The following is a 27731-nucleotide window of genomic DNA, read 5'->3' as shown; positions in this document are numbered from 1 at the left end:
TAAGTTGAGAATAACTTGGGGATACTTGTAAGAGATATTCCCAACCATCTAGATGTAGTTGAAGATGGAGCAAACATCAAACATCCTGAAGTCTACAGAGGGAGCCCTAAACCTATCTGGGATTCAATCATTTGATTACTTCAGTCATGACTTTGGGTGCAGCCAGATAATACTTGAAATTTGTATATTTCACCTAAATATTGGATAGTGTTTAATAGCATAATTGCTGTACCATGGTTGCTGTATTTGTTTTTCTCATCTCTCATTCCCCCCCCTCACTCTCAATAGCTTTCTCTAGTCTTGTTTCAGCCACTCTTGCTTTACAATCCACATCTTTTTATAAGAAAATAAATGACACAATTCTTAATGAGGTTTCCATACATTAAAGAATCATTCATTAAAAATTTGCAGTGACTGTTCTACACACAAACGGAGAAATAATGTAAAATTATTCATGCCTTTTTTTTAATTCTTACAAAGACCCAGTTGCTGAGTTTCCAAATTGAACGAAATGCCCCACCTAACCTATCAAATTCATGCATTTCATAATACAATGCATCACCAATATAAATTATCATGAAAGGCTTGTGAGTCAACCACATTTTCCTAAAACAAACAAAATAGCAGCAACTGCAAGAGAAAATTAGAAATTCTGAATAATGAATCCTAAGCACAAGAAAAAATTGGTAGAACTACAACTGTGATTCCAGGGAAGTGTAGTTTATGCTTAAAGGGGAATCCAGCCTTGGCCATAAAAAGTTGTGTTGGGAAGGCGAAAAATAAATTAAATAGAATGGCGAAAGTTTGAAAGAAATCGGACAAGCAATAAGAAAGTTATAGCTGCTTTAAAATTGAGATCACTAATAGAATGTAGATTTCAAATTGGCAACTGGGTAAGTAAATTATGACAAGGGGCAAGGACAACTTTCCCATAGGCCATGTACTTTATCATCAGGGATTTGTGGTTTTCTCCTACGTACCCATTCCCCTGGGGCAGTAATCTAAATATAATCCAGGCAGTATATTGTTTTATGTCCTCATGAACGAAAAATACAATCTAAAATGAAACTTTTTGGAAAAATGACATTTTAGCCATAATATGTATTGGAGTACAATGAAGAGTAGTCCTTGCCTTACATCACTATGACATCCCATATGCGGCCAATTTGAAGTTCCATGGGTATAGTGATTACCAATATTTACAACATTTAAAAATTCATAATTTTTTTGTTGTTTGTCCAATATTGATCAAACTTTCACCTATCGCCTTGTCTGATTTTTCTTTTTCTTATAAAAGCAAGTTTTTATTTGGGTTGGATTCCCCTTTAAATGAGTTTTGTAATTATTTTTGACAGAGAAACACACTTTATTTGACCGATATCTCAGATTTAATGCGGAATAACATAACAATATATGCGCGACTTCAGGGCATGAAATAAGAATGCATGAATCGGTACAGTTATTGAATTTCAACATTGCAGACATTGTTCTTTTTTTAATAAAATGAAAATATTATTTAGCATGAAAGCAACATTCAGAATGAAAGACTACATAGTAAATTATATCTGCAATATCTTAATGTTTTTGAATAAATAAAAAAAAAACAATGGCAATAATCTGGATGAGAGACTTTGTAAAGTTCTTCTCTTATGATATCAAAATAAAACAATCTAGAATCATTAGGTAAATCTACCCAACAGGCCAGTGGAGATTTTTTGTAATATCAAGCAAATGTATAAATATAAGAAAATCAAGCTCAAATTCCATAACAAGTCTCAAGGCAAGTTTCTATGTAATGAGCCAAATACCTAAAGTAAATTGGGTTTTCATGAGTTTTTTTTAAATTGGCTGATCTTAAATAGAAACTCTTTTATATTTCCTGCCAAACCAAAGTACAAAATTCAATCTTTTTTTCAGAATTTTTCAGAATTTACATTTTGCTATTTTATTATTTTGGTACAAACTTTTGTCCTTTCCAAACATGAATTTGTAATGAATTGGATCACCAGAGAAGAATTTAGGATCAACAGACAGGCACACGTGCCTTTTCCATTGTGGGGCTAAATTTAAGTAAACAATATTAAAGTTGAATAGTTCAAGTGAGATCAATAACTTTAAAACTCATGATCTCTGAACTACAATACTAGACAAAAATCTAATCAGAAATTGCCTGCTTTATCAGGGAATTTGAGCTGGACTGTCAAAGAAAATTTATCACTTACTCATGGGATCTTGGGCAGTCATCCAAGCCCCTAGATGTAAGGCATGTTGAAGACTAAGGGGGAGAGGATGCTTTACACCATGGTCAGTCTTGACCATTGCACTGTCCAGTGACCTACCAACAGGTCCAAGGTCAGCTCCAAGACCAGTCAACAAGATGGACAGGTCAGATGATCTGGATGGAAGAGGGCCGCGTCCAGCCTCGATACCACCATATTCATCTTCATGTATAGTGTATCCTTGGATAAGAAAGAATGAAAAATTAGGAATTGAATTTTATAACAGTCAAATTTCCTTTGAATTTGGTCACATTAGTTACTTATTTTGATATTCATCTTCCAATTCCACAAATATTCTTTTGTAATGGCTGATACATTCAGAAAATTAAAATCATTGATATGCTTAACGACAATTGACCCACGATCAATTTTTATAATTTCCACAAGATTTCTATAAATTTCCTTTCTTAGCATCTTCAAAATCTTACTAAAAATCTTGTTATTCAGAAAGCGTTCCAGTAAGAGGAGCTCTATTCCCTGTTCACAATGTTTTTATTTCCTGCCAATACTGCGTCATGAACATCTACACATGACTGATACAGGGACATTAGGATTGTTTATATTATTATCACTATTAGTATTTTATAAATTGTCCTGCAAATAGGAGTTGTAGCAGGACTAACCAGCGATGTAATCTGTGAAGAGATAAAAATATGCATAACAGATGCCAATTTTTTAGACAATTACAAAAACAGTAAATCAAAAGAGAAAAAAAAATTAATGTAGTTTTGTCTAAGAAGACCAAGATATAAACTTTGTCTATAACTAGTTAAAACTTTTCTTTCTCCCAATCTCCATTTATAGGGAAAGAAGTATCCCTGCCATATAGCATGAACAGAATCTTATAAAACTATATGTTCCCACAAGATGATTACAGAAAGAAATTGGGTTTTCTTGTCAAATATTGTTAATTTGACTTTATCACTGGAACACAATATGTTTTATAATATCTTTGATATACCCCACTAGTCAATGGTTATAGTCTTACCTAGTTCACCTGATAACTTCTTCATGATTTCTTCCATGTCTTCTTCATCTAAAGGACTCTCTTGATTTCTCAGATCAAGCAGCTTTAGACTCTCTGCCAGGTGTAATGAATTTATTATTGCTGATAAAGTCTGACAACCAAGGCTATTTCTATTGAAAGATAATGTATGCAGCTTCTTCGCCTTGGTAAGGAGACAAGTCAGCACATCTTGACAGTCATCTGAAAGCTGGATGATGTAAATGTAAGTAAGAAAAAATAAAGATTTTTTTTCAAATTGAGAGCCTGTAAGCGTGCAATTCTTATAGAATTTGATAAAATCAATCAACATTCAACCCTTAGAATTTCCGAATACATCATGTATACAACCACATCAAATAGTCTTCTGTACAATGAATCCTTGTTCATTCTCATTCAATAGTATAGTAAACTCTCAAAATAACAAGCTTCCTACATAGTTGTATGATCATCACTACAATCAGCAAATATTGCTTTTCATATGGTTTCACATTATTTACTTCAAAAGATGCTGATTCAGAATGCTGGAATTGTGAGTTACGATAATATTTCCGTCATATTGACAAAATGAATTAAAACAACAAATATTTAAGATGCTGTATATGAACTGGATATCAACTCTTTGTTTTTCTTCTCTCCCTTTCATGCAGAAGGATGATATTACAGGGAACAGAAGAAGGAAAACCTTCATTTTTTTTTTAATTACCTGATTTGAGTTGAGATTCAGAGATTCAATGCATGGTTCTTCGGAACTTGTCAAGGCTTCCAGTAGGGGATTGACCCCTGACCCTGTCAATCTGTTGTTGGCTAAGGTCAATGAGGTCACACACCATCCAGCAGAAAGTGCAGAGGTCAGAGGTTGAAGGTCAGAGTCTTTGAGGGCACAACCAGCTAAGGAAAGACTCTTCAAGCTCAGATTGACAGCTGTAACCACAACAAAGCAGACAATTAAACATTACTTTTTAGTGCATCTTTGTGAATGTTATTCTATGAACTTGACTTTAAAAGCAAATGAACTAATATCTAATAACTTATCAAAGAGAATGTGAAATATTCTATGATCAGTTTTAATTCTATTAATTGGCAAAATGTAATTATTCTTTCATTGCTATATTTCCCTGTTTAATGTTTATGTATAAAATATTAAATGGTACTTGATAAAGAGTAACTATAGAAATGAGATATTTGCTAATTTTCAAGAGAAAACAGTGATTCATTTGTTCCGTATCACATTTAGTGATTATTTTCTCTTCAAAATGATTAGCACTGAGCAAGATAACAATCCAACAAAATTGGCACAGTAGAATACAATATTTTATTTTTTCTAATATATTTTGTATGAATTTTAGTGTTATGAATCAAAAGTAATGGAGTTATACCAGAAAATGAGGTTACTTTGTTCTAAATGGGATTTACTCATATGATGTGCAATGCCAACATATCTACGTTTCCCATGAACAGTACACATCTTTCAATATCATATTCCTTTCAACATTTATGCATTTCATAATTTAAGTTATGCCCTTATTGTGACGTCGCTCCTTTGTGCTGTTCCTGAAATACTGGTCAACAAACAGTGTACTCAACACCATGCATTAATCACTATATCTCTTCCAAAGTGATTAGAAACCTCATTTAAATAATACAATTTTCCTTAGACCTCACTTGTAGTTCTACTGATTAATCCCTATTCTTCCCTGCAATTGGGAGTCATTTATCTGAGAAATACATCTTTAATTTTCAAGTTCTAACTCCCTCAGAGTGCAATGTCGGAAAAGCTGACCCATAAAGAAAAGTACATGAATGTCTCTCATAATGACTTGTTGGTGCATGTACTATGAAATGCATGAATCAAGGGATGCGTCATATTATCGATCCCCTCACCTGGCTCAAAGAGCTGTTCCAATGCTTCTGTCTCTGACAGCTTGAGTCCACTCAAACAGAGCTCTGTGAGACCGCCTGGTCCCTGTAGTAGATGAGATAGTCTACCCAGACTAGCTGGTGATATCTTGGCCTTGCATAGACTCAGCATGGTAAGGCTAGGGAAGGATGGGTTGTTCAGAAGATGATCAGGAAGATCTTCCATAGACTGCTGATCAAGGTGAAGATGAGTCAAACCTGATGATATGGAGGAATCTGAAGTTAAGACAGAAAACATATTTGAACAAATTAGTTTCATTAATTTAACTCTGTTAAATTTAAGCTTGCAGACAGAAAACCTGACACAACGGAACATATTATATAGTGGTCTGAATTGAATTGATATTGCGAGAAAATTCATTCAAGACTAGTGAAGCATACTGAAGTACCAATTAGGGTTGGTGCCTGCAAAATACTTCAAATCAGTTTTGTATTCTAAATTAATCAGTATAAGTTAAGTGGCACTGACAAATATCTTTTTCAGACTGTAATTCCATCAAATAGGCTATTGGTAATGAGTTACAGGAGAATACACTATTAGCACAGATTAAATATTTAGAATTACTTATCAAGAATAAACACTTATCTAGCCCAAAGGAGAAGATTTTAATCATTTGGTCTAATATCGATGGTGTCATTCCCAACGCTATGGCTAATAGGACCATGTGAAAACAATGCTTAGCAATTGATTGTAAAACTGATTTGAATGCTTGATTGTGCAGTAATCAAATTATCAATTCTATAATCACTTGTTAGGATTTATGTTACAGGAACATAGTGTAACCTGGGTCAAGCCAAAACTTAGTTAATTCTAATGTCAGATATTCATATTATGGTATTTGAAAAATCCAATTGTCATTCTATCTTAATGTTTCCATATTTTGTGTTATATCAATTTTTTCATCTTTTCATTTTGCCAATCACTTTGATGGGTGTAGGCTCTTTGGAGATTTGTTTAAAAGGCATGATCTAACCAGTTATCAGATGGAATAGAATAGTAAATTGAATAAGTCACAAGTTCTAGACTAGAGGGTCATCCAATGCGATCTATTTCATTCATATTTTTTTGAGTAATGTACTTGACCTCCTGATAAAAACATACAGTATGTCAACAATATATTTAGCTACATGTATATAAGATGGTATGAAATTAATCTCTTTGTTTGATTTATTCAAACAAGGGTAAAATAACTTGCTCTGAACCATAATGTGGTTTTTAGTGCAAAGTATAAAGTACAAAGTATTTTCTGTAAAACCCAATTTTGGCTACCTACCTGAACCTTCTGTCAATGCAGTCAGCTGAGCAACATACTGAAGCGAGACTGTTCTCATCTCAGAGTTTCCTGATAAACTCAATTCAGTAACATGTGGTAAGCATGCAGGAAGCTGATTGGCCAGTACTTTCATGATGTCATCAGTTATGGAGCAGTTCGCTAAATTCAACATTTTCAGGCTGCTTTTCCTTTTTTCACTTATGGATGCTGGATCTACGTGTTTACGAGTGAGAGAAAACAGGAGAAGAAAGGCCTTGCTAATTAAATGAATACGAGAAGGACAGGATATTGCGACAAGAAATATGACCAATTAAAGACTAATACTGCCTCATACTAGGTTCTTAAAGGAGAATGAAACCATTGGAACAAGATAGCTTGTGTGAAAACAGAAAAATCAAAGAAACAGATCAACAAAAGTTTGAGAAAAATCAGACAAATAATGAGAAAGTTATGAGCATTTGAATATTGCAATCACTAATTCTATGGAGATAGCAAATTGGCAATGCGTCAAAGATGTGTGATGTCACTTGTGAACAACTCTCCCCATTACTTTAGTATATATTTCACTTAAATAAGCCTCTTTTATCACATCTATCCATAGATCATGTGTTCTTTCTACATGAGGGCATGTAATACATATTTTTTAAGAATACATCATGGATAGAGAGTTTGTATCATCATAAGAAAAAGCAAAAAGAGACATTTTGAGGGTATTTTATAGTCCACCAAAGGGAAAGTTGTTCATCTGTGACATCACACATCCTTGTCGCATTGCCAATGGGAGGATCTCCATAGCATTAGTGATTGCAATATTTAAATGCTCATAACTTTCTCATTATTTGTCCGATTTTTCTCAAACTTTCTTTCTTCTTATTCTTTGATTTTTCTGTTTCTACACAAGCATATTTGTTCCAAAGGTTTCATTCCTCTTTAATTTTTTTTAATTTTTGCTTTTGTTGATAAGATACACTGAGAAAAATGTTTGCCAAGAAGTTGATGAAAAACCTGAAATCCTTAACCCTAAAAAGACTGGGGGGGGCTGATTCAGCCCCCCCCTCGACATTTTTCGCGATAATTCCGCTGCGTGAATTTTTTTGACCGCGTCGCTCACTGACATTTTACTTTCAAGTCTTGCGCAACTTTTGAGACCAAAATTGTGACTCCCGGGTACGCGGTTTCAAAATTACGCAACATTTCGTAAGTGCATGCAGACCCAAAATTACTCAAAAACGTGAATTTGTGTACAAATCCAATGCAAATAGTGTTCTTAGCCAAAATTCATAAATGTATCATTATTTTTCCTTTTACTGCTTAAAATCAATCAATTTTATCTTTTTTATGGTCAAAATAAATTCCCCGACAATTTCCATTGAAAAAACAATAAAAAACAAAAAGTCAAAAAACAAAGAAATACATAAGAAATTTAGAAAACAATAGAATACATAAGAAAATAAATGTGATTTTGAAATTTTTTAAAATCAATTTGATCAGATGTCTATCTAGAGTATGTGAAACAAAAATTAGCATTTCAGGGGCATTATTTTATTAATTAGAGCAAACTTATGATTTTATGCATAAATTAGCATAATTAATGAGACATGAGATTTTTGGAAGAATTTGATGTTATGGTTTTGTAGATAATGCCATGGGTAACGCGTGTGCCAATTTTCGTCGCGATCGCGCGATCGACGGCCGAGATCATAAGGGGGGGCTGAATCAGCCCCCCCCCCAGTCTTCTTAGGCGTCGAAATAGCCCAGTCTATTTAGGGTTAAACGGGGGCAGATATGGCTCTGAAAGGTTGAGTATAACAACGAATCTCTTCTGGTATCATTCACATTCATAAAAAGCTCTCCTGATTCATAATGCTAACCTACTTGATTGCCAGTCACATTGACTCTGGAATCATTCGTAGTCATAAAAAAGCTCTCTTGATTAATAATGCTAATCTACCAATGTCTTGATTGCCAGTCACATTGAACTTGGAATCATTCACATTCATAAAAAGCTCTCCTGATTCATAATGCTAACCTACTTGATTGCCAGTCACATCGACTCTGGAATCATTCGTAGTCATAAAAAAAAGCTCTCTTGATTAATAATGCTAATCTACCAATGTCTTGATTGCCAGTCACATTGACCTTGGAATCATTCACATTCATAAAAAGCTCTCCTGATTCATAATGCTAACCTACTTGATTGCCAGTCACATTGACTCTGGAATCATTCACATTCATAAAAAGCTCTCCTGATTCATAATGCTAATCTACCAATGTCTTGATTGCCAGTCACATTGACCCTGGTATCATTCACATTCATAAAAAGCTCTCCTGAGTCATAATGCTAACCTACTTGATTGCCAGTCACATTGACTCTGGAATCATTCGTAGTCATAGAAAGAGGTCTCTTGATTAATAATGCTAATCTACCAATATTTTGATTGCCAGTCACATTGACCCTGGTATCATTCACATTCATAAAAAGCTCTCCTGATTCATAATGTAACCTACTTGATTGCCAGTCACATTGACTCTGGTATCATTCACATTCATAAAAAAAAGCTCTCCTGATTCATAATGCTAACCTACTTGATTGCCAGTCACATTGACCCTGGTATCATTCACATTCATAAAAGCTCTCCTGATTCATAATGCTAACCTACTTGATTGCCAGTCACATGACTCTGGAATCATTCACATTCATAAAAAGCTCTCCTGATTCATAATGCTAACCTACTTGATTGCCAGTCACATTGACCCTGGTATCATTCACATTCATAAAAGCTCTCCTGATTCATAATGTAACCTACTTGATTGCCAGTCACATTGACTCTGGAATCATTCACATTCATAAAAAGCTCTCCTGATTCATAATGCTAACCTACTTGATTGCCAGACACATTGACCCTGGTATCATTCACATTCATAAAAGCTCTCCAGATTCATAATGCTAACCTACTTGATTGCCAGTCACATTGATTCTGGAATCATTCACATTCATAAAAAGCTCTCCTGATTCATAATGCTAACCTACTTGATTGCCAGTCACATTGACCATGGTATCATTCACGTTCATAAAAAGCTCTCCTGATTCATAATGCTAACCTACTTGATTGCCAGTCACATTGACCATGGTATCATTCACATTCATAAAAAGCTCTCCTGATTCATAATGCTAACCTACTTGATTGCCAGTCACATTGACTCTGGAATCATTCACATTCATAAAAAGCTCTCCTGATTCATAATGCTAACCTACTTGATTGCCAGTCACATTGACCATGGTATCATTCACATTCATAAAAAGCTCTCCTGATTCATAATGCTAACCTACTTGATTGCCAGTCACATTGATGCTAGTATCATTCACATTCATAAAAAGCTCTCCTGATTCATAATGCTAACCTACTTGATTGCCAGTCACATTGACTTTGGAATCATTCGTAGTCATTAAAAAAGCTCTCTTGATTAATAATGCTAATGGTATAACCTACCAATGTCTTGATTGCCAGTCACATTGACTTTGGAATCATTCATAGTCATAAAAAGCTCTCCTGATTCATAATGCTAACCTACTTGATTGCCAGTCACATTGACTCTGGAATCATTCACATTCATAAAAAGCTCTCCTGATTCATAATGCTAACCTACTTGATTGCCAGTCACATTGACTCTGGAATCATTCACATTCATAAAAAGCTCTCCTGATTCATAATGCTAACCTACTTGATTGCCAGTCACATTGACTCTGGAATCATTCACATTCATAAAAAGCTCTCCTGATTCATAATGCTAACCTACTTGATTGCCAGTCACATTGACTCTGGAATCATTCACATTCATAAAAAGCTCTCCTGATTCATAATGCTAACCTACTTGATTGCCAGTCACATTGACCCTGGTATCATTCACATTCATAAAAAGCTCTCCTGATTCATAATGCTAACCTACTTGATTGCCAGTCACATTGACCCTGGTATCATTCACATTCATAAAAAGCTCTCCTTATTCATAATGCTAACCTACTTGATTGCCAGTCACATTGACTTTGGAATCATTCATAGTCATAAAAAGCTCTCCTGATTCATAATGCTAACCTACTTGATTGCCAGTCACATTGACTTTGGAATCATTCATAGTCATAAAAAGCTCTCCTGATTAGTAATGCTAATGGTATAACCTACCGATGTCTTGATTGCCAGTTTCACTGATTCTGGTATCATTCATATTCAGAGTTTCTAAGGAAGGATGCTGGAGAGAAGTCAGCAATACCTCCACAAAAACGTTTGCATCAGAAACCTGCGAAAACAAACACAGAATTTTCTTTTATTGAAGTTTGCATGTATTCTTAGATTATACAGTGCTTCTCAGAAAAAAAAACAACCACAACACTAACTAATGACAAATACTATAGACAATGACCTATCAATGTAAAGCTTAGAGTCTCCTCTTTCATCTGATGTAACTTGCATGTAGATGATTGAAACTCAGATACCGTCTGCCAAGTGGTATCCATTTTTTTTTCAAATTGTTTCTACTCACTCATGTATGAATGAAAAATCATACCAGAGAGGACAAGGATAGGTCAATTGTCTACTATTTAAAAAAAAATAATAATTTATGATTAATCATTGATAATTCTTGGTTTCTTTTGTTGCAGAATACACTGTATAGTACATTTTTCAGAGGGATAACATTTGGTAATTCAATTAATTAATGTTACACAGAAAACCAAGTTAAGCATATTAGGAAAGATCTCTACTAGTAAAAGTAAAAGATTGATATGTAACAACACAGTGGTGTACGCAAGACCCCCCTGCGTATGCCACTGTTACAATATCATTAATACTATAGACCATCAATACATACTCTTCAGAAACTGAGAATAATTCATTATGTGTTTATATTACTGACATGACATGCCCTAAGCAAGTGCTATGATTTAAGTTATAAAAAAAAGTATTATTAGTGCTTTTATTATCATGTGCCCTCTTTGCATCTACTTATTTGTAATTGAGTGCTGATTAATATAAATACCATTAACATATTTATCTAAGATGCCCTAAAAATACATGCAGGTTCTCTTTAAATAAGTATAGCCAGAAACTAGAATTGAAACCTGATATGATTATGCTAATGAAATAATTGTTAAGTATTTATCCACTTGAACTACTGTTATATTACATGACAAGGATCGGCTGTACTAATACATTAAGACTGACAGTAATATGTAATCTGTATAAGAAAAAGCTGTTTAGATATCAAGTCTTTGGCACCTTAAAAATAACAGATTTATCCTGCACGGACAGGGATTATATAAATATTACACATTCAACTGATGAATGTCTGTGTACATGGATTGTCCTTGTATATCTTGCAAGCTTAGGTTGTACAGTCATTTATATTTCATAAATAATTCAAATATCAATATTTTGCACGCACATGGCCGATAATTTCTTCAACAACACTTTATTATGTACTTTCGCTCCTAACCATTCCACTCCTGACAAACATATACACTTTCAGAACAAGAAAATATAATCACATGGAGCTTACATCATTGCCTCCTGCATGGAATGTGATGAGGGAGGAATTCTCCTTGACCCCCTCTCCCAGGACCTGGAGCCCTGTACCCTGGATCCCACAGTTACGAACATTCAGCTCCTTTATTGCACATGAGGAATTCTGGGAAGGAACAAGGAAATGACACCATGAAATACCAACATGACCTTTCAAATTCAAATGATGTTTTTCAAGAATCTTGTTTCTGTAACAGGAGCTCATTATCTTCATCAAACAGACATTAAAATGGTTGATATTTTAATTCAAAGTAAAGCACATGTAGCAATATAAATTCAAGTGAAAACTGATTTAAAATTATGAAGGGGCTACAGCAATCTCAGGGTTAAACAATTTCATTAAGTGAATTCTGCCGTGCTTTTACAAACATAGGTTAAAAAGTGTGCAGTTTTGTCAATACAATCCAGCAATCGTTCAAATTGGAAGTTCTTGAATGATTTTGTTTGCAAAAGTGAATATTTTCTAAAACTTAGATATAAAAAAATCATAGATTGGACAATTTATCACAAATATAAAATCACTGTAATTATTAGTCCTAGTAATTATCTCATTCCAAATACATTTGATCAGCCATTATTCAATGGGTATGACAAGTTCAAAATAAGCTTGTGCATATGAAAGGTTTCTATATACTTACTTTTAATATTACACTAAGGGAAGTGACAAATGAATTGCTATTTGACAACTGATTGTGGCTGACATCAAGATTACTAAGGATTGTGTTTTCTTGAAGGCCCTCCATGAGAGCAGAAAGGTCTGTAGCTCCACAACTTGACATGCTTTATGGTAAAAAATAAGAAAGGATAAAATATGGAGATAGGAAATCTTCATTTTCAATACAAATACAAATTAAATGGACAATCAATGATACAATTGTTTCATATTAATGGCACAGATTGAAAATAAGAGAAGTACATTTTTCAGTGGTTAGCAGCCACAGAGTTCCAACTCTAAATAGACAATCTGGTTCACCCTGAAAAAAAAGCATTAATGCATTTAAAGTAGCTGCAGAGGCACAATGGATTGGATGGGCAAGCCAATGTATGTTGATTACACTAATCATTTGTTTGCTCACTCAACCGATTTACAGAAATCAAATCAAACTATTCTGAAATTGATCTCAAATGCTGTAAGAGTTCAGAATGTAGATCAATCTCAACTTGAATTTAATTTGTATTTTACAACTCAGTGTAAAACAGAGACAAAAGCTTCCTTCTGTATCACTGTCTTCGGCATGCTCAATATGCATTCAAATCAAAGACTTACTTGAGGGTTGTAAGAGAAGTGTTTGTCTTGAGAGCAGGTCCAATGCATCTTGATAGATAATCCTTCCCTAATTGATTACTTGAGAGATCCAAGCTCTTCAATGTCTGGTTAGTCATAACCATCAATCCTATACTCTCCTGCAAGAGATACAAAACATCCAAATAATTTGGAGGGAGGGGAATACAAGGAACCATTAATTCCAGACTGGCAGATGTCAAAATGCAGAAATCATGACGTGAAAGATGTCTGGGGCCTTTATGGTCTGATTCCTGCTGAAAGATGCAGTAGAGACTTTCGTTATAAAGCTGCTTTGAGAGAACTTTATCAAAAAAGTAACTGTCCCTTCTGGAAACATCTTTCAAAGAGCAGTGTCTATTGTCCTTTGAAATGTATTTCTTGACCAGCTAGGAGCATCAACAGCTTACATAGAGCCTTGTAATCTTGGTTATTTTTAAGGCTATTTTTTTATATTGCTGGCTATGATAAAGCAGTTTATGATAGTACATGGGAGTGGAGGGGTGTGCGGGGCTACAATTGAAAGTGACTCAAAATTAAATTTTTATTTCCTGTCACAAGTAGTAAATAACACAACACTACATCACTCATATCACAGAACACATACAACCAAGGAATTTATCAATCAGATGATATCATTTTATATGTGACATGATATAATCTCATTTATATGAGATTGTTTATAAAGATGCATTATTGTAGGTATGTTATCATTGACAGGTTAAATAATTATCTAATATACAGTATATCTAATAGATATGTTTGTCATTATTAGATGTATATTTTTTGCTATTAGGGCATGTATATAATTCCACACACATTTGTAATATAATTTCTTTAATAAGGTTTTTCCCGAAAACATGTAAACAATACAAATTTTGATTTTATGGACAAATAAATGAATACATAATTATGTGTATGTTGGTGCTTACTGCTTAAACATTACTTCAGAGTTAAACAGCCACCACCCCCCTCTGAAACAGATTATTATGCAACAGAGAACTGTTTTCATTAAAGCGATCTTCACAGATGGTTCCCATTGTAACACAGCTATTTACCAAATCAAAACCAAATGATCTGCTAGTATTTTCAGAGAATGGCAACATTCAGGACAAAGTGCCCAATACCCATTTTATACTACTATTATTACTAGGTAACTTTTTTCATCCAATGGGAATTAAAATGGTGGAATTGCCAAACAACCAACCAAATGCAATGATTTCATGAAAATAACCTTGCCATTTATGGTTATTTTCATGAAATCATTGAATTTGATTGTTTGTTTGGCAATTCCACCATTTTAATTCCCATTGGATGAAAAAAGTTAAATAGCAAATTATCTGCAACAGGGGCTTGGATAAACAAATGCTACTCACTGCTGTATCTGTGTCTGTTTTGTTGTTGGAGAGTACAGCTGATTTGATAGAAGTGTTGGCTGACAGTGCCATCATGATCACTCGGAATGCTTGAGGTCCCATCTCATTCTTTCCAAAATCTAATTCCTGTCATGTATTGAATCATTTGAATGAAATTTCCATGTTACTTCTAGAAGAATGCAAACTTATAATGATATAAGGTTCTGGACTTTTATTGAAGCTTTTGAGTAAGAGAGTTGAATAATATTGTGTACACATGTACAAGAATGTTTTATCAAATTCTGCAAAAAAACATAGTCCCATTTTGATGACAAGAATTAAACTATTTCTGTGCTTTCATTGTTTCTGCATTTTTTTTTCAAAAACTTTTAAAAAAAAGTTATGAAATTCTTACTCCAAACAGGAAGACATGATTGCATCAAGGTTATACATGTGGATTTAATAACAAATTGAAAGTAAAACCAATAAATCAGGAAAGAAAGAATTTCAAATACAAAAATAGGAATATACCTCTACATCAGTCATCTTAGTGAGAAGTTGGGTAAAAGAACTATCTGCCTTGAGAGGAGCATGGTCCAGATGCAAGTTGCCAATGCCAGGAGCTACTACATCCAGCATGTGCTTAGGATCTACAAGTGGGCAAAATGCACGGACAGCACGATCAAAGGCTTCCTGGGCCTTTGGGTGTAGTTCTTTGCTGACATTTCGGCAAGTATTCTCAGAGGTACTTGAAGCCGGTGCAGGAACACTATCAGTGGCATCTGAAGGAACAGCTTCAGTCTCTTGACTTTGGGCATCTGCTGCTTCAGGAGCAGTATCTCCTGGATCAGTAGGTGGATGATCAACTCCATTCATCTCATCATGGATGACGGGCGCTTCCTCTGGCGGTGAATCAAGTTGCCCTTCTCCATCACTATTTGAATTTGCATTGACGTTTTCATTTTGAGTAGATAGATTAAGTGTGTCTTTTTGCTCTTGCTGAGAATTTGAATCATCTAAAACCTGCTGAGATTAATCAAACAGAGAAGAAATGAAAAAAAAGGTAACTTAAAGTGAAGAAGTACATTGAAAAAAAAAAGAAATTTGAAAAAAAAAAATCAAATCACAAATACCAAATAATATAACAGACAATGAATATAAGGGATAGAATATGGAATTTGACTCTCGAGTTTATATTTTTATGAAGGATGTAAGCAGTATAAGGAGCACTATTACTGAATATTTCAGAAATGTCATATTGGGAAATTGGGAAATTGAAAAAGGAAGGAAGGAAGAAAGAAAGAAATTAGGTAACTAACTTAAAGTGAAGAAATACATTGAAAAAAAAGAAATTTGAAATTTGGAGAAAAAAAAAGAAATTCAATTAACAAATGCCTAATAATAAAACAGACAATGAATAATAAGGGATAGAATATGGAATTTGACTCTCGAGTTTATATTTTTGTGAAGGATGTAAACATTATAAGGAGCACTATTACTGAATATTTTAGAAATGTCATATTGGGAAATTGGGAAATTGAAAAAGGAAGGAAGGAAGAAAGGAAGAAAGAAAGAAAGAAAAAAGAAAGAAAGAAATTTCTAGACAGGAAAGACTTGGAAGTACAAACCTCTGGCTCAGTTTTATTATCAACTGTTCCTGAAGAAGCATTATTAGTATCTTTGTTGGGTTCTGGTGCTTGGTCTTCTGAAGCTTTACTCAAATCCTTCCCAGGTTCAGGTTCATGATCTTTGAGGGAATCATCAAAGTTCAAAGTTGGAACAGTATCAACAATAATGGTAAGGTTAGAGGCATCTTCAACTTGGGGTACATCCTCAATAAAAGTTTTGTCCTCGACTTCATTCTGATTTTCCACATTTTCAGTGAGAGATGCTGAATTTGCAGAGTCTTCTTTCAGGCCAGCCGCTGCCTTAGTAATGGTTGCATCTACAAGGGCACGAACTGCGACACTATCTACTGAGGAGGTCACACTTGAAGGTCGTACATCACCGTGGACCAGCTTATTTTTGTGTGAAGAGACATCAGCAGCGGCCTTATTAATTGTATGGCTAACTAACGCACGCACAGCAACACTGTCTACAGAAATGGCACTAGTTGGCCTTACACTGCTGGATCTTTCAGTCTGTACACCCGAGTTGTCACCTTCTGCCTTCTCATTCCGATCCTGAAGAAAGATAAATAGATGATATTTGCTCAGATCTATTCTTGTTAAATCTTGAAAACAAGCTTGCATTGGCCTACTTTAGGACTATGGAGTACCTCCTCTGCAGCTAAAACTTAGTGTCTGCTCATTCCATTAATTCCTATCATGCTACCGTATGATTTTTATGTAGAATCAATAACTGACATTGTCCATTTTGCCCTTTACTTCTTTTAAGTGTGCTTGACAGGTTCATACTCTTTCAATTATCTCTGCAATAAAGCTGGGTACAAAGATATTGTTTGCCTGGATGGTCATAATAATTACTCTTTGATACTGAGTCCTGACTACACCTTATCTTGATGCTGTATTAATTCAGTCTGCACCATCTGGTCTTGGCAGAATGAACATCACTGTCTATCCCTTGGTTTCATTGTATTGCTTCATCTGTTCATGCTCAATTGCTGTTCTGTCCATAATGTTAATCTCCTTGAATAGTTCAAGAACAGACCATCAGAACCATCAGGCTTCTTGCATCACTCATCACCACCTTCATGTAAATGTTCACAGCCTGCAACTCATGTGACCGCCAAATTTTCAAACTCTCGATTATAATAAAAAAATTGTTATTTTAGTTGGCAATTCTTTCATCACATATCATATTGCCTTAAATATCCTTACTCCCAAGATCTATTTCCCTTCACAGAAGTACTAAACACTAATTACCTTTTGATAACACAATGAATATTGTTTATCTGCTACTTACTTCATTCTTTTCATCCCTTAGAAGTTTATCAGAATGGTCATCTTCTGAACAGGAAAATTTCTCCACAGCAGTTTGCTCAATGCACCCACCATTGGGTCTACTGGCAGATTCCTGGTCTGCATTTCCTGTGTTCGTGTTAGGCGCAGGTGATAAAAGAGGCTGAGAGGCTTGTAAATTTTGACCTCGTATATCCTCAACTGGTGTCTCAGAAGGAAGGTCAGCAGGTATTTGATTGGGCCTTACAGATGGGGTTGATTCAGTAGCAGTTGTTTTAGAATTCCCACATCCCATATTTTCTGCATCTGTAATGAATGATAAAGAAGAAGGAGGAAGGATAAGAGTCAGAAAAACTGTATTATGAAAAAGAATTGTGACATATTTCTTGGAAAGTTCTTGAAATTGTTGTTTAGTCTGTAAAAAAGCCATGTGGAAACTGGGTATAAATAATTGTGTTGTGTATTAATCATTGTTTTACCATATAAGTGAGGTCCTCAACATACATCCATTGTAAATTGGTCTAGTTATACTGTAAAAAATGGAATTCATCAAACATCTTTTAATTTTAAAAGTAGAAATCCATTATGAAGTTTTTCAGTATTTTTAGCAGGGTACAATGAAAGTCTCACAATTTCTTATATGGACCTTAGTTTAGTAAAAATAATAATAGTGATATGTTGGCTGGAGTTTCATTGTCTCCAATGTCTGCACAGTTCCCCTTGTCTGTACATCTGCACAATTCTAATCAAAGAAGAATGCATGCAAAGACTACAAAATTCATATAGGCCTAGGCCTATATGCGTTATATTCATTAAAATTTCGAAGTGAAGATGGTGACAAATATTAAATATATATCTTATGCAATGGTTTCAAAATGTGACCTGCCATCCCCAAACCAACAATAAGTCACCACAGAGTGTTCTTTGTAAATTGCTTAAATATCAATTTGTCTTCATGAAGTAGAAATTAGAAAATTCTGTAATTGAAAGAGTAAAACTTTTTATTCCCACTGTCCAAATTTCAATTTTATTATTAAACATTTATAAGTTTTACAATTGAAAGATTGTGCACACCTCTACATGTACCAGCGACCAACTTAAGTTAGACCACCGCTATAACACTCCTAGTACCAATGAGGTCCAAACATTAACATGTATGGACCTCATAGGCGACATTACCCAAAAATATGGGTTAGACAATGCTGTTCTGATTTCCAACCCAAGACTTTGGTAAATGTACGCCTTAATACAAATTGGAGTTAAGTGATATGACTTTCATTTGGTGGGGAGACATTAAAAGTATTAAGTAGTTCAAATTAAAATAGATTATCATTAAACTTACATTTCAGGCCCTTTTTGTTGATTTTCGGTGAGCGTTCCACACAGCTGCGACGAGTGATCAACTCCGAAGTGATACGCGAACTGGTCAGCTGATCGGTCAGGTGATCGGTAGATTATCTTTTTGTCAGACGTTCATAATTTATGTAAAGCGTATCAATCTTCAGTATCTTGATTCCAAAGTATCAGTATTGCAGATAAATGTCATTATTGATTGGAATCAGTGGCGGATCGGGGGGGTGGGGGTGGGGGTGAGCATTTCTGGCGGATCGGGGGGGTGGGGGTGAGCATTTCTGCGCGATCCCCCATTGAGATTTGTAGTAAATATTTTGGAATTAAATACGTTGTTCATACTAGTTATGCGACCCTCCCTTACGATGATCACAGCATTATTTGTAATGGGGATATTTCGTTAATAATTATTCTTGTCTCTTCTTTCTCTTTTTCAGCCTTTTTTTGCTTGTTAAAACCTTTTTTCCTTTTTTTTTTGGGGGGGGGGGCTCGCCAAATTTTACGTGGGTCAAAATTACCTTCATTTTTTTAGTGACAATCTTTTTTTCATTTGTCCAGTTCTACGCGAGACAAAATTACCTTCGATCATTATTATAGTTAAAAACTTTTTTTATTTTTTATTTATTTATTTATTTTTTTTTTGGGGGGGAGGTTGCCAAATATCACGCGAACGTTTTTCAGCTTTTACTGTTTTATTCGACTTATAATCAAATATTAAATGGGGCTTACCACAGTTTTTTTTAAAGTCAATTCATAAGAATATTCCTCCTCGGGATTTGAGCTTTCTTTCATGAAATATCAATTTTTTTCATGATTACCAAAAATACTTTTTTATCGGTGTATGCCTATAAAGCTTTAGCTCATGCGTTGCGCCTGCCATATTTTAATGCTGATCAACTTTATGCTTTTAATGAATTCCTAAAAACAATAAATTCTCAGATCATCAATTTTGTCGCAATCGAATAATTCGATTGCGTCTCTCTATCAGTTTTGAATATTCATAAAAAATATCAGCTCGTGCTTTTTGCTCATAATATTTTGATTAGTAAATTCTTCTCTTATATAATCGAGTCGGATAGATAGATAGATAACTAGAGAGAGAGAGTTGGGGGGGGGGGTCCCTCAGCTACTTGTCCTCGCTTATTTGTTATTATTTGTTATTATGCTCATGTTGTGAGAGCTTTGTGTTTTCACATTTTTTCTTTTTCAACCTTTTTATTGTCTCGGAGCTTCCCTCTATTTCTTTACACTATATAATGTAGTCCTTTTTACCTCATTGTTTCAATCATTGGCGGCGGAAGCCCCAAATTTTAGGAGGGGACAACCTAAAAAATTTTGACAAGCAAAAAAAAAAGGCTCTCAACCCAAACATTTTAGGGGGGACGTAGGAAAATAAATTGACAAGCAAAAAAAAAAAAAGGTCAACAACAAATTTAGGGGGGAACGTCCCCGCTTCCGCCGCCTATGGTTTCAATTCTTTTTTTGTTCTCATTTCAATGAAAACATCATTATTAAACTGACGTAGAAGACTTTATTACGAAATTTTGACATTGTTTTGTTTCATTTGTTTGGCTTTCTTTTTTTCTTCTCCTCATCTTCTTTTTCTCATTCTTACTTTTTCCCTTTCCTTATTTTCTCTTCAGTATTTCATTCAGGTATCCGCCAATTTATACAACACCAAGCATATAGAGGCGGATAATCAGTGAGGGAGCATGACGGTGTGCCGCTCTAAAAAAAAGGAGGAATATTGGAAGAAAAAAAAAGAAGAAGGGATGGGGAAAAAATAAAGAAAAAAAAAGATGATGATGGCAATGACGATGATGAAAATTATCTTGGTGATGATGATGGTTGTGGTGACGGTTGTGGTGATGATGATGGTGATGCTAATGATAGTGGTGATGATGATGATGACGAGATGTAATTTTGTTATTTTGTCTTTGAAAAAATTAAGTAGTGCAAAGTTGAATTCATTTAAAGTTTATTATGAAAATAGCAGAAAAAAAATTGGTATGCGTTCGAGGAAAATCCATCCCCCACCAATCTTTTTCAAAGATTTTTTTTTTGCCCGGGGGGGGGGCCACTTCCATTCACGAGTGGATACCATGCGCGACCATGGGGTCTCGAAAAGCACCCTAAACACGTAATTTCCATATTCTGAAAATGCACCCCTTCACAAGTATTGGCGTGTGAAACCCTACCCTTAACAAGTATTGGAAACAAAACGATACTCTTGGCAAATCATATAGTTCCCTGAAATGAACCCCTAAACAAGTACAGGAATGTTTTATTGTTACGGGTCCTTCGGTCGTCGGCTTTACCTTATTTGGTTTAGTACGACCCCACCTTCTACACCTCGCGCAAATCGGACTCTAAACACGAAGTGTTGGAGCAAAAAGGACATCCTTTATAAAACATTTTGATTTTGTTTTATCATCCCCGCAAATTAGACCCTAAACACGACGGTTTTCCTAGCGAATTAATAGATACCCTTTTTTCGTTATTTTTGTGTTTTTGACACCCTTATCACGTTACGTAGGTAACGTGCCCTATCGTGAAAAGGACATCCTTTTTACGTTTTTTTTTGGTCGCGCATGGTATCCACTCGTCAATGTAAGTGGCCCCCCCCCCCGGGTTTTTTGTGACGGCGTAGGCCTTTGCAAGCAGCTATTATTATGGTAAAAAAGTAAATGAAATGTCAAGAAATACATGATGATTTTTATGGTACATTTTAGTAGGCCTATATCAATTCATACTTGTTATCAAAAAGAAAAAAGTGGGTCGTTACGGACCATTAAAAATGGGAAATTTGGGCATTTTATATTTAGGATAGAGCAACTGCTCGTTATAGACGTCACAATAAATCAAGCATTCTAAATTCTATCAACTCCATTTTTTGTCAAATAACACCTTCATCGATATTTTGAAATGATTTTTCTCATATTTTCATCATCTTTTTATCAGGGTGAAATTCCCCTTTAATTTACAAAACAGATTCGCAAACAATATCAAGAGTAGTGGGAGGCAAGGGTGGAAATCTAAGGTAGGGGACCAGGGGCTGGAAAACAGGCAAAAAAAAAAAAAAAAACTAACAAAAAAAAAAAAAGGAAGGTTTATCACCCCCAAAAGAAGGTCGTCTCGTCCAAAATACATGTTTTACTTCGATCTAAATGATGTAGGCCTATTTCTTTCCATCATATATAAAAGAACAAAAATAGTAGGGGGACATTTGATAATGTGCCCCTACTATTTTGGGTTAGGGGGAAGTGTCCCCCTGGGATTTGCGCCCATGTGGGTGGGGGGTGTTGCACCTCCTTTCGGAATCATTATGGAACAGTGTGAATAGTCGCTGTGATTTCGATCTCATACCTATAAAAAAAATAGAACAGAAGAACGCCTTGACCACAGGCCAAAATGCCTAACAATTTTTCCGCGGCATTAGCGACTCTCGTAAGGGGCGCTCCATTTATAAATAAAGTTGCATGTGTAGCTGTCTATGGCAACAGAATCTATCGCAGAATTGAAGCCAGAAGCGTGGGAATTTTCAAGAAAATTCAAGAAAAGAACCGGTGAGTACCGATTTAACAGTACTAATCTAATTAGTTACATGTATTGAATTATAAGAATATTCAATTTTTCGTGAAACAAAGCTTAGTTCTAAGCTAGGGCGGCCCAAATGCGCGTGAGTGGAGTCCCAGTTTCTTAACACGGGTAAGTATTGCGTTGTCGCCTAGAGTGCCGCTATAATGGCTATGACTTTAAACCTCCGCTATACTACTTCCCCCATCTTAGATTTGTACATTGGATGAGTGACCACCAAAGAATCTACTACAATAAGTCTACAGGCTACCAGTTATGTTTTTGTCTGTTTTCTTATCCCATTCCCCCCCCCCCCCCACGGTCTCAGACTCAGCTTAATTAAGTTTAAAGCTCTTAATTTCATTAAGTATATTCGGCTGTTATTGTATTCATACTCTTCAGATTATACAAAAAGCAATATCACATAAAGCTTAGGATTTTTCAAAGACATGTTTAAACGTTGATCCATTTTAGGTGCACCGATATGTCACACCCCCCCCCCCCCTTTAATCAATCAAGACTCCCTTTAGTCTAACTTACATGGATAGCTAAGAGTGGGACTGTACAAATCAAATGATCCCGCATAAAGATATTTCTATTTTTATAAACTATCTAGCCATATTTCAAGTTTTTGTCACAATTACTTAGTTGTACTTTTAAACCAAAATTATACGGCAATATGCAACTAATTTTTAACTTACTCCGGCATCAATATTCGTAAAATCTGCTACCAGGATCGGTTTTCCTTTCCCGATTCAGTCATTTCAAGATCCCGAGAGCGAGAGGCGAGGCAGGTGTCGAGCCGAGATACCGGTACTCGTTGCTAGGATCGCGAACGCTTCAATGGAAATGTTCAATCAATCAATCCCGTTGGTGGATCCATTTATTGAGTCGAATAATGTCTGCAGCTCGCAGGGGATATGTTTGTATGCCGGGTTTGTATTATATTCCCGATTATATTGTACAGTGTTGAGTGGGGATGAGGTAGCAGTGGGCCTACTTGTTGGGGATGGGGGGGGGGGGGGGGGTTGATATATGAACTGTTGGTTTTGAACATGGCCCATATCGTGTGACATAGTGAAAATTATAGTGTTTGAAAATAAGGTAATTTTATCAATTTTGTATTTGTTCTAAGAATTTGAATGAAAAAAATCCACGTAGGCCCCCTAATTCCTTTATCTCTCTTTATAATTGGTATTGATAATCACAGACAAAATAACATAAAAACAATATACTATAGCCTACATCTCCTTGAAAAGCATTGTCAAATCACAGTGTGCAACATTTCCATCTCGGGGGGGGGGGGGGGCTCAATCCCAAGCAAGGTTAATCAAGTTTGTTTACCATTACATACCACCTAAGATTCTTACATATATATTCCTTCATTTGGTTGCATATGGAACCCCTTCGTCAGAAACAATATTCACTTCTTCAAGTGGCTGGAAAATTGTCCTCTTTTCTGAGCAATTAAATATTCAAATATTTCCATGCAATTAACAGGAGCTGATAAGTGTTAAAAAATCTAAATCCTATCCCTTGGATCTATATTTATATAAATGTACATGTATATGGAATTTTAAGTACAAAAACCAAGAAATTAATACATAGGTTAAGTGACTAAATGTCTGTACCAAATAACATTTCAAAAGCGCACTTTCTTTGATTCCAGATTGATTAGTTCAAATAATTTGACACCGTAGTTTCAGCGATGGTTGTAAGGTGTTTTGTAACTTAATTTAAGTTTCAAGAGGAATAAATATAATACAATTTATAACTAAATAACATAGCCGAAGTCCCGCCGAAGTGGATTATTTCACGGTAAAGGCCCTTCTACCCCCAGCAGTGTTGCCAGGTGGAGCTGAAGAGAATCTCCATGTGCGTTGATGAATTATCTGACTTTGTGATTTGGTTCTCTGATTTTGCAGCCTGGTAGCTTCTTTTGGTGATTCTGTTTCTTTGTCAGTAAGTCTATTCAGGGGTTCAGGCTTACTTGGTATGAATGTTTAGGGGGACTATAACAGTAAAGCGATACGTGGTTAATATTACATAGGCCTATAAAGAATCAAAAGAACAAAAAAAAGGTTCAAACTTCAAATTATTTTTTTTAGAGAAACACATTATGTATCCTGGAGAGTGAACAAAGTGACCAAACACTAGCTTTCTGTAGATCACCAGTCTTCAACAAGTAGTGACTTGGTTGAATCACGTGCAAGGGCGATTCAGCTTTGGTCTGCAAATAATACCGCCCACTTGTTATTAATATTAGCATCGGAGCTATTTAGAATATATATATATATATATATATATATATATATATATATATATATATATATATATATATATATATATATATATATATATATATATATATATATATATATATATAATTTGTATTCAGATTTTATATATAATTTGTATTTCAGATTTTTTATATACAGCAGTGTTGCATGTATGTCTATTTTGGTTTTACTCTGTAACAATATTGAGTTAAAATTTTACCACCACGAGGGTAATTACGACTTTGTGCCCAACCACTTTGGCACTATTTTACCCAATGCGGGAAGCATGTTGTCCAATAAGGTTAACAAAATAAGCACCAATTACTCTAGAACGGCCAAAATTCACTGTCTTCATACTGGATAGATAAAAATGCATGCCCCCAAAGAAATGCCCAATGTTGGTTGGACACATAATTACCCTCATGGAGCACTTTTACCCAATATTTTCTACAGTGTACATCTTGACTCATTTGTTAGCTCGAGCTCTTGAATGTTCATTTTCTTTCATTTCGTAATAAAGATGAGAACAAAGCTGATAGAATTTCGGGAAGGGGGAGGGGGACGGCGTAAGAGGGGTCGGTAGCCAGGGGGTGGGGCAAGAGCCAAAAAATTCCCGGTCATATCATGTTATGAACAGGCGTAATGGTGTAATGAGACGACGATTTTGAGAGGGCCAGATATTGCGTATCGGGCAGAATTGACATTTTTTTATACAAAAATCAATTTTTGTAATAGATTTTACATGATATCCAAAGAATAAAATATTTCACTCTTCTCTCTTTCCATTCCTTTTTTGTGGTCTGTACGCCACTGTGAACAGGATTCTTTGTGCTAGTAGCGTGAAGAGTAAAAAAAAACCCGAAGGACGCAGTATGGCGCATGTGCTAAAAAGCTGCTTGATAAGTCCCGAGCGAGAGAGAAAAAAAATCACCTTTTTATGAGAATCTAATTTTGAGATATTTTTTGACATTATATTCAGTAAAAAAAATCATATCCTATACTTTTCCTTTGCTTTTCTTTCCTCCTTTATTTTTTGGTTCTTGGTTGCAGAACTTTTGGGGCCATGGCCCAACCCTTTCATACTCATAAAAGGCAGTATATGCGGTCGGGGTCCGGGGTGGAGCCGCCTGAACTTCTTGATATCATTGCCACTAAACATTCGCATGCAGGTTGCCGCTATTTTTAATCAAATCGCGGATATATACAGAATATAGCTAACGCAGTAGGGGCTCTTCTTCTATAACCTTCAAATGGCTCTATAACACCCCTATAGGGACCCTTTCTATATTTAGCTTTACGTTCAATCACTGGCGTACAGGCGGGGGGGGGGGGAGTCTTGGTTCCACACCCAAGAGGAGGTAAAAGAAATAGGAGACAACGTATAATGAAATGAATGGAAACAATGAAATGTGTTTTTTGCTGAATATATTGGAAAAATATATCACATAATTAGAATTTAATTTCAATAAGCATTTTTTCAGCTCGCTTTGCTTGCTGGCGATTTCTTTTCTTTCTTTTACAACTTTTGCTTTGCCGCCTCAAAATATTTAGTTCATTACGCAACTGGGTTGAATAATTGTCTTGTGTAAGGTTATAGAAGAAGAGCCCCTACTGCGTTGGGTCTGGGGCAAAGCCCCGGTAGCTTATTTTCATATAAAATTTAGCAAGCTTATAGCACAATGTTGTATGTTCTTCATCTTTCTTCCCGCTCTTTATTTAATTCAATCTTCGGCAGCCCGGCCGTGTCATTAAGTTTTTTTTCTTGTCCATTTTCTTTGTTTTCCAATTCAGCTTTCGACATATTCCATTCTACCTTCGTTTCCCGCTATTTTTTGCCACTTTGTCTTTTTTAAATTTATTTCCCATCAGGCTATTGCATTACATAGGCCTATTTCGGAATGATTTGTTCTTTCTCAAATTTTCTTCTATCGTTCCTTTTCCCGCTTTCTTTCCTTTTCCTTTAAAGAATACTTTTTTCGTTAAATTTTTACTTTTCCCTTTCATTTTCCTCCTTTCCTTCAACCTTCCCTTTCTTTATATCTCCCTCCTTTTCTCTTTTTCCTTTTTTTATTTTCCCGGTGAATTCCGCCAAAGGGGGGGGGGGTCGGCCTCACTGTACTCAGTAATTAAGTCAGCGTGCAATTTTGGTCATTGTGTTATTTTAAATGACTCAATTCTATGCTCCCATTAAATGATATTGAATATACACCCCCTAATTCCAAGGGACAACTTCCACTATGTGTGACCATGGATAAAATATCATTATCAGTGGAGGATCTATTTGATGAATAATCACTTGGCTTTCATTTTGGAAGGTTCTAGCAGACTTCTATACATTGGCTTGTTTTTATTCATAAATATTTAACTAAAATATACATTGTACACATTTTGGGGGCCTGAATTATGAAGTATTTTTTCGTTTGTTTTGGGGGGTTAGTTCTTGGTTATGAGCTATCCATTGTATGAAAAGCATTACCCTCTCCGAATTGTAATTAAAGAAGTGTTGCATGTATTAAAATAATTTCGAATTTAAGGAGCCAGAAAAAAATGAACTACCCCTGAATCAAAATGAATTTAAAGTTTACTGAATAATATCGTTCGAAATCGAACCGTATTATGGTCGTGTGTGTTTTAGGCAAGATGGGGATGAGGGCGGTATCAAAAGTCAGAAGCATCGGCGGCGGAAGCGGGGGGGGGGGGGGCGGGGTACCTAAATTTTTGTTGATAACCTTTTTTTTTTACGTAATTACTTTTTTTTACTTATACGTAAATAATTCAAATAAACACCAACAGATCTACTGCCAGAAAAAATATTGTTGATTGTATAAAGACAATTTTGCATTTTGATAGCGAGTACATGGGCGCATGTGCAAAAAAATCACGCACTTGATAAAGTCTTTTATGTGCTTTGAAAAC

General features: G+C 35.2%; 1 protein-coding gene across 2 annotated transcripts in view; it reads right to left on the bottom strand.

Moving 5' to 3' along the window:
* The window catches only part of LOC121410853, a 76814-nt gene extending 53432 nt beyond the window's left edge, over positions 1 to 23382 (bottom strand). Inside the window, exons 1-14 of one of the 2 annotated variants that reach the window (XM_041603198.1) lie at positions 23238 to 23382; positions 17615 to 17916; positions 16318 to 16872; positions 15221 to 15715; positions 14711 to 14836; positions 13320 to 13456; positions 12691 to 12832; positions 12030 to 12158; positions 10658 to 10772; positions 6477 to 6689; positions 5167 to 5418; positions 3989 to 4206; positions 3268 to 3493; positions 2223 to 2459 (exon numbers count right to left, since the gene is read on the bottom strand). In XM_041603198.1, coding sequence (XP_041459132.1) covers positions 2223 to 2459; positions 3268 to 3493; positions 3989 to 4206; positions 5167 to 5418; positions 6477 to 6689; positions 10658 to 10772; positions 12030 to 12158; positions 12691 to 12832; positions 13320 to 13456; positions 14711 to 14836; positions 15221 to 15715; positions 16318 to 16872; positions 17615 to 17905 — 3136 coding nt within the window. In that variant the 5' untranslated portion in view covers positions 17906 to 17916; positions 23238 to 23382. The remainder of the gene's footprint in view (positions 1 to 2222; positions 2460 to 3267; positions 3494 to 3988; positions 4207 to 5166; positions 5419 to 6476; positions 6690 to 10657; positions 10773 to 12029; positions 12159 to 12690; positions 12833 to 13319; positions 13457 to 14710; positions 14837 to 15220; positions 15716 to 16317; positions 16873 to 17614; positions 17917 to 23237) is intronic. The other variant, XM_041603199.1, reaches the window with a different exon arrangement.
* Between the last annotated feature and the right edge of the window lie 4349 nt (positions 23383 to 27731).

Source organism: Lytechinus variegatus, chromosome 3 (assembly GCF_018143015.1).
Source record: "Lytechinus variegatus isolate NC3 chromosome 3, Lvar_3.0, whole genome shotgun sequence".
Taxonomy (NCBI): domain Eukaryota; kingdom Metazoa; phylum Echinodermata; class Echinoidea; order Temnopleuroida; family Toxopneustidae; genus Lytechinus; species Lytechinus variegatus.
The sequence above is the reverse complement of the archived record's forward strand: the minus strand, read 5'-3'. Positions and strand labels throughout refer to the sequence as shown.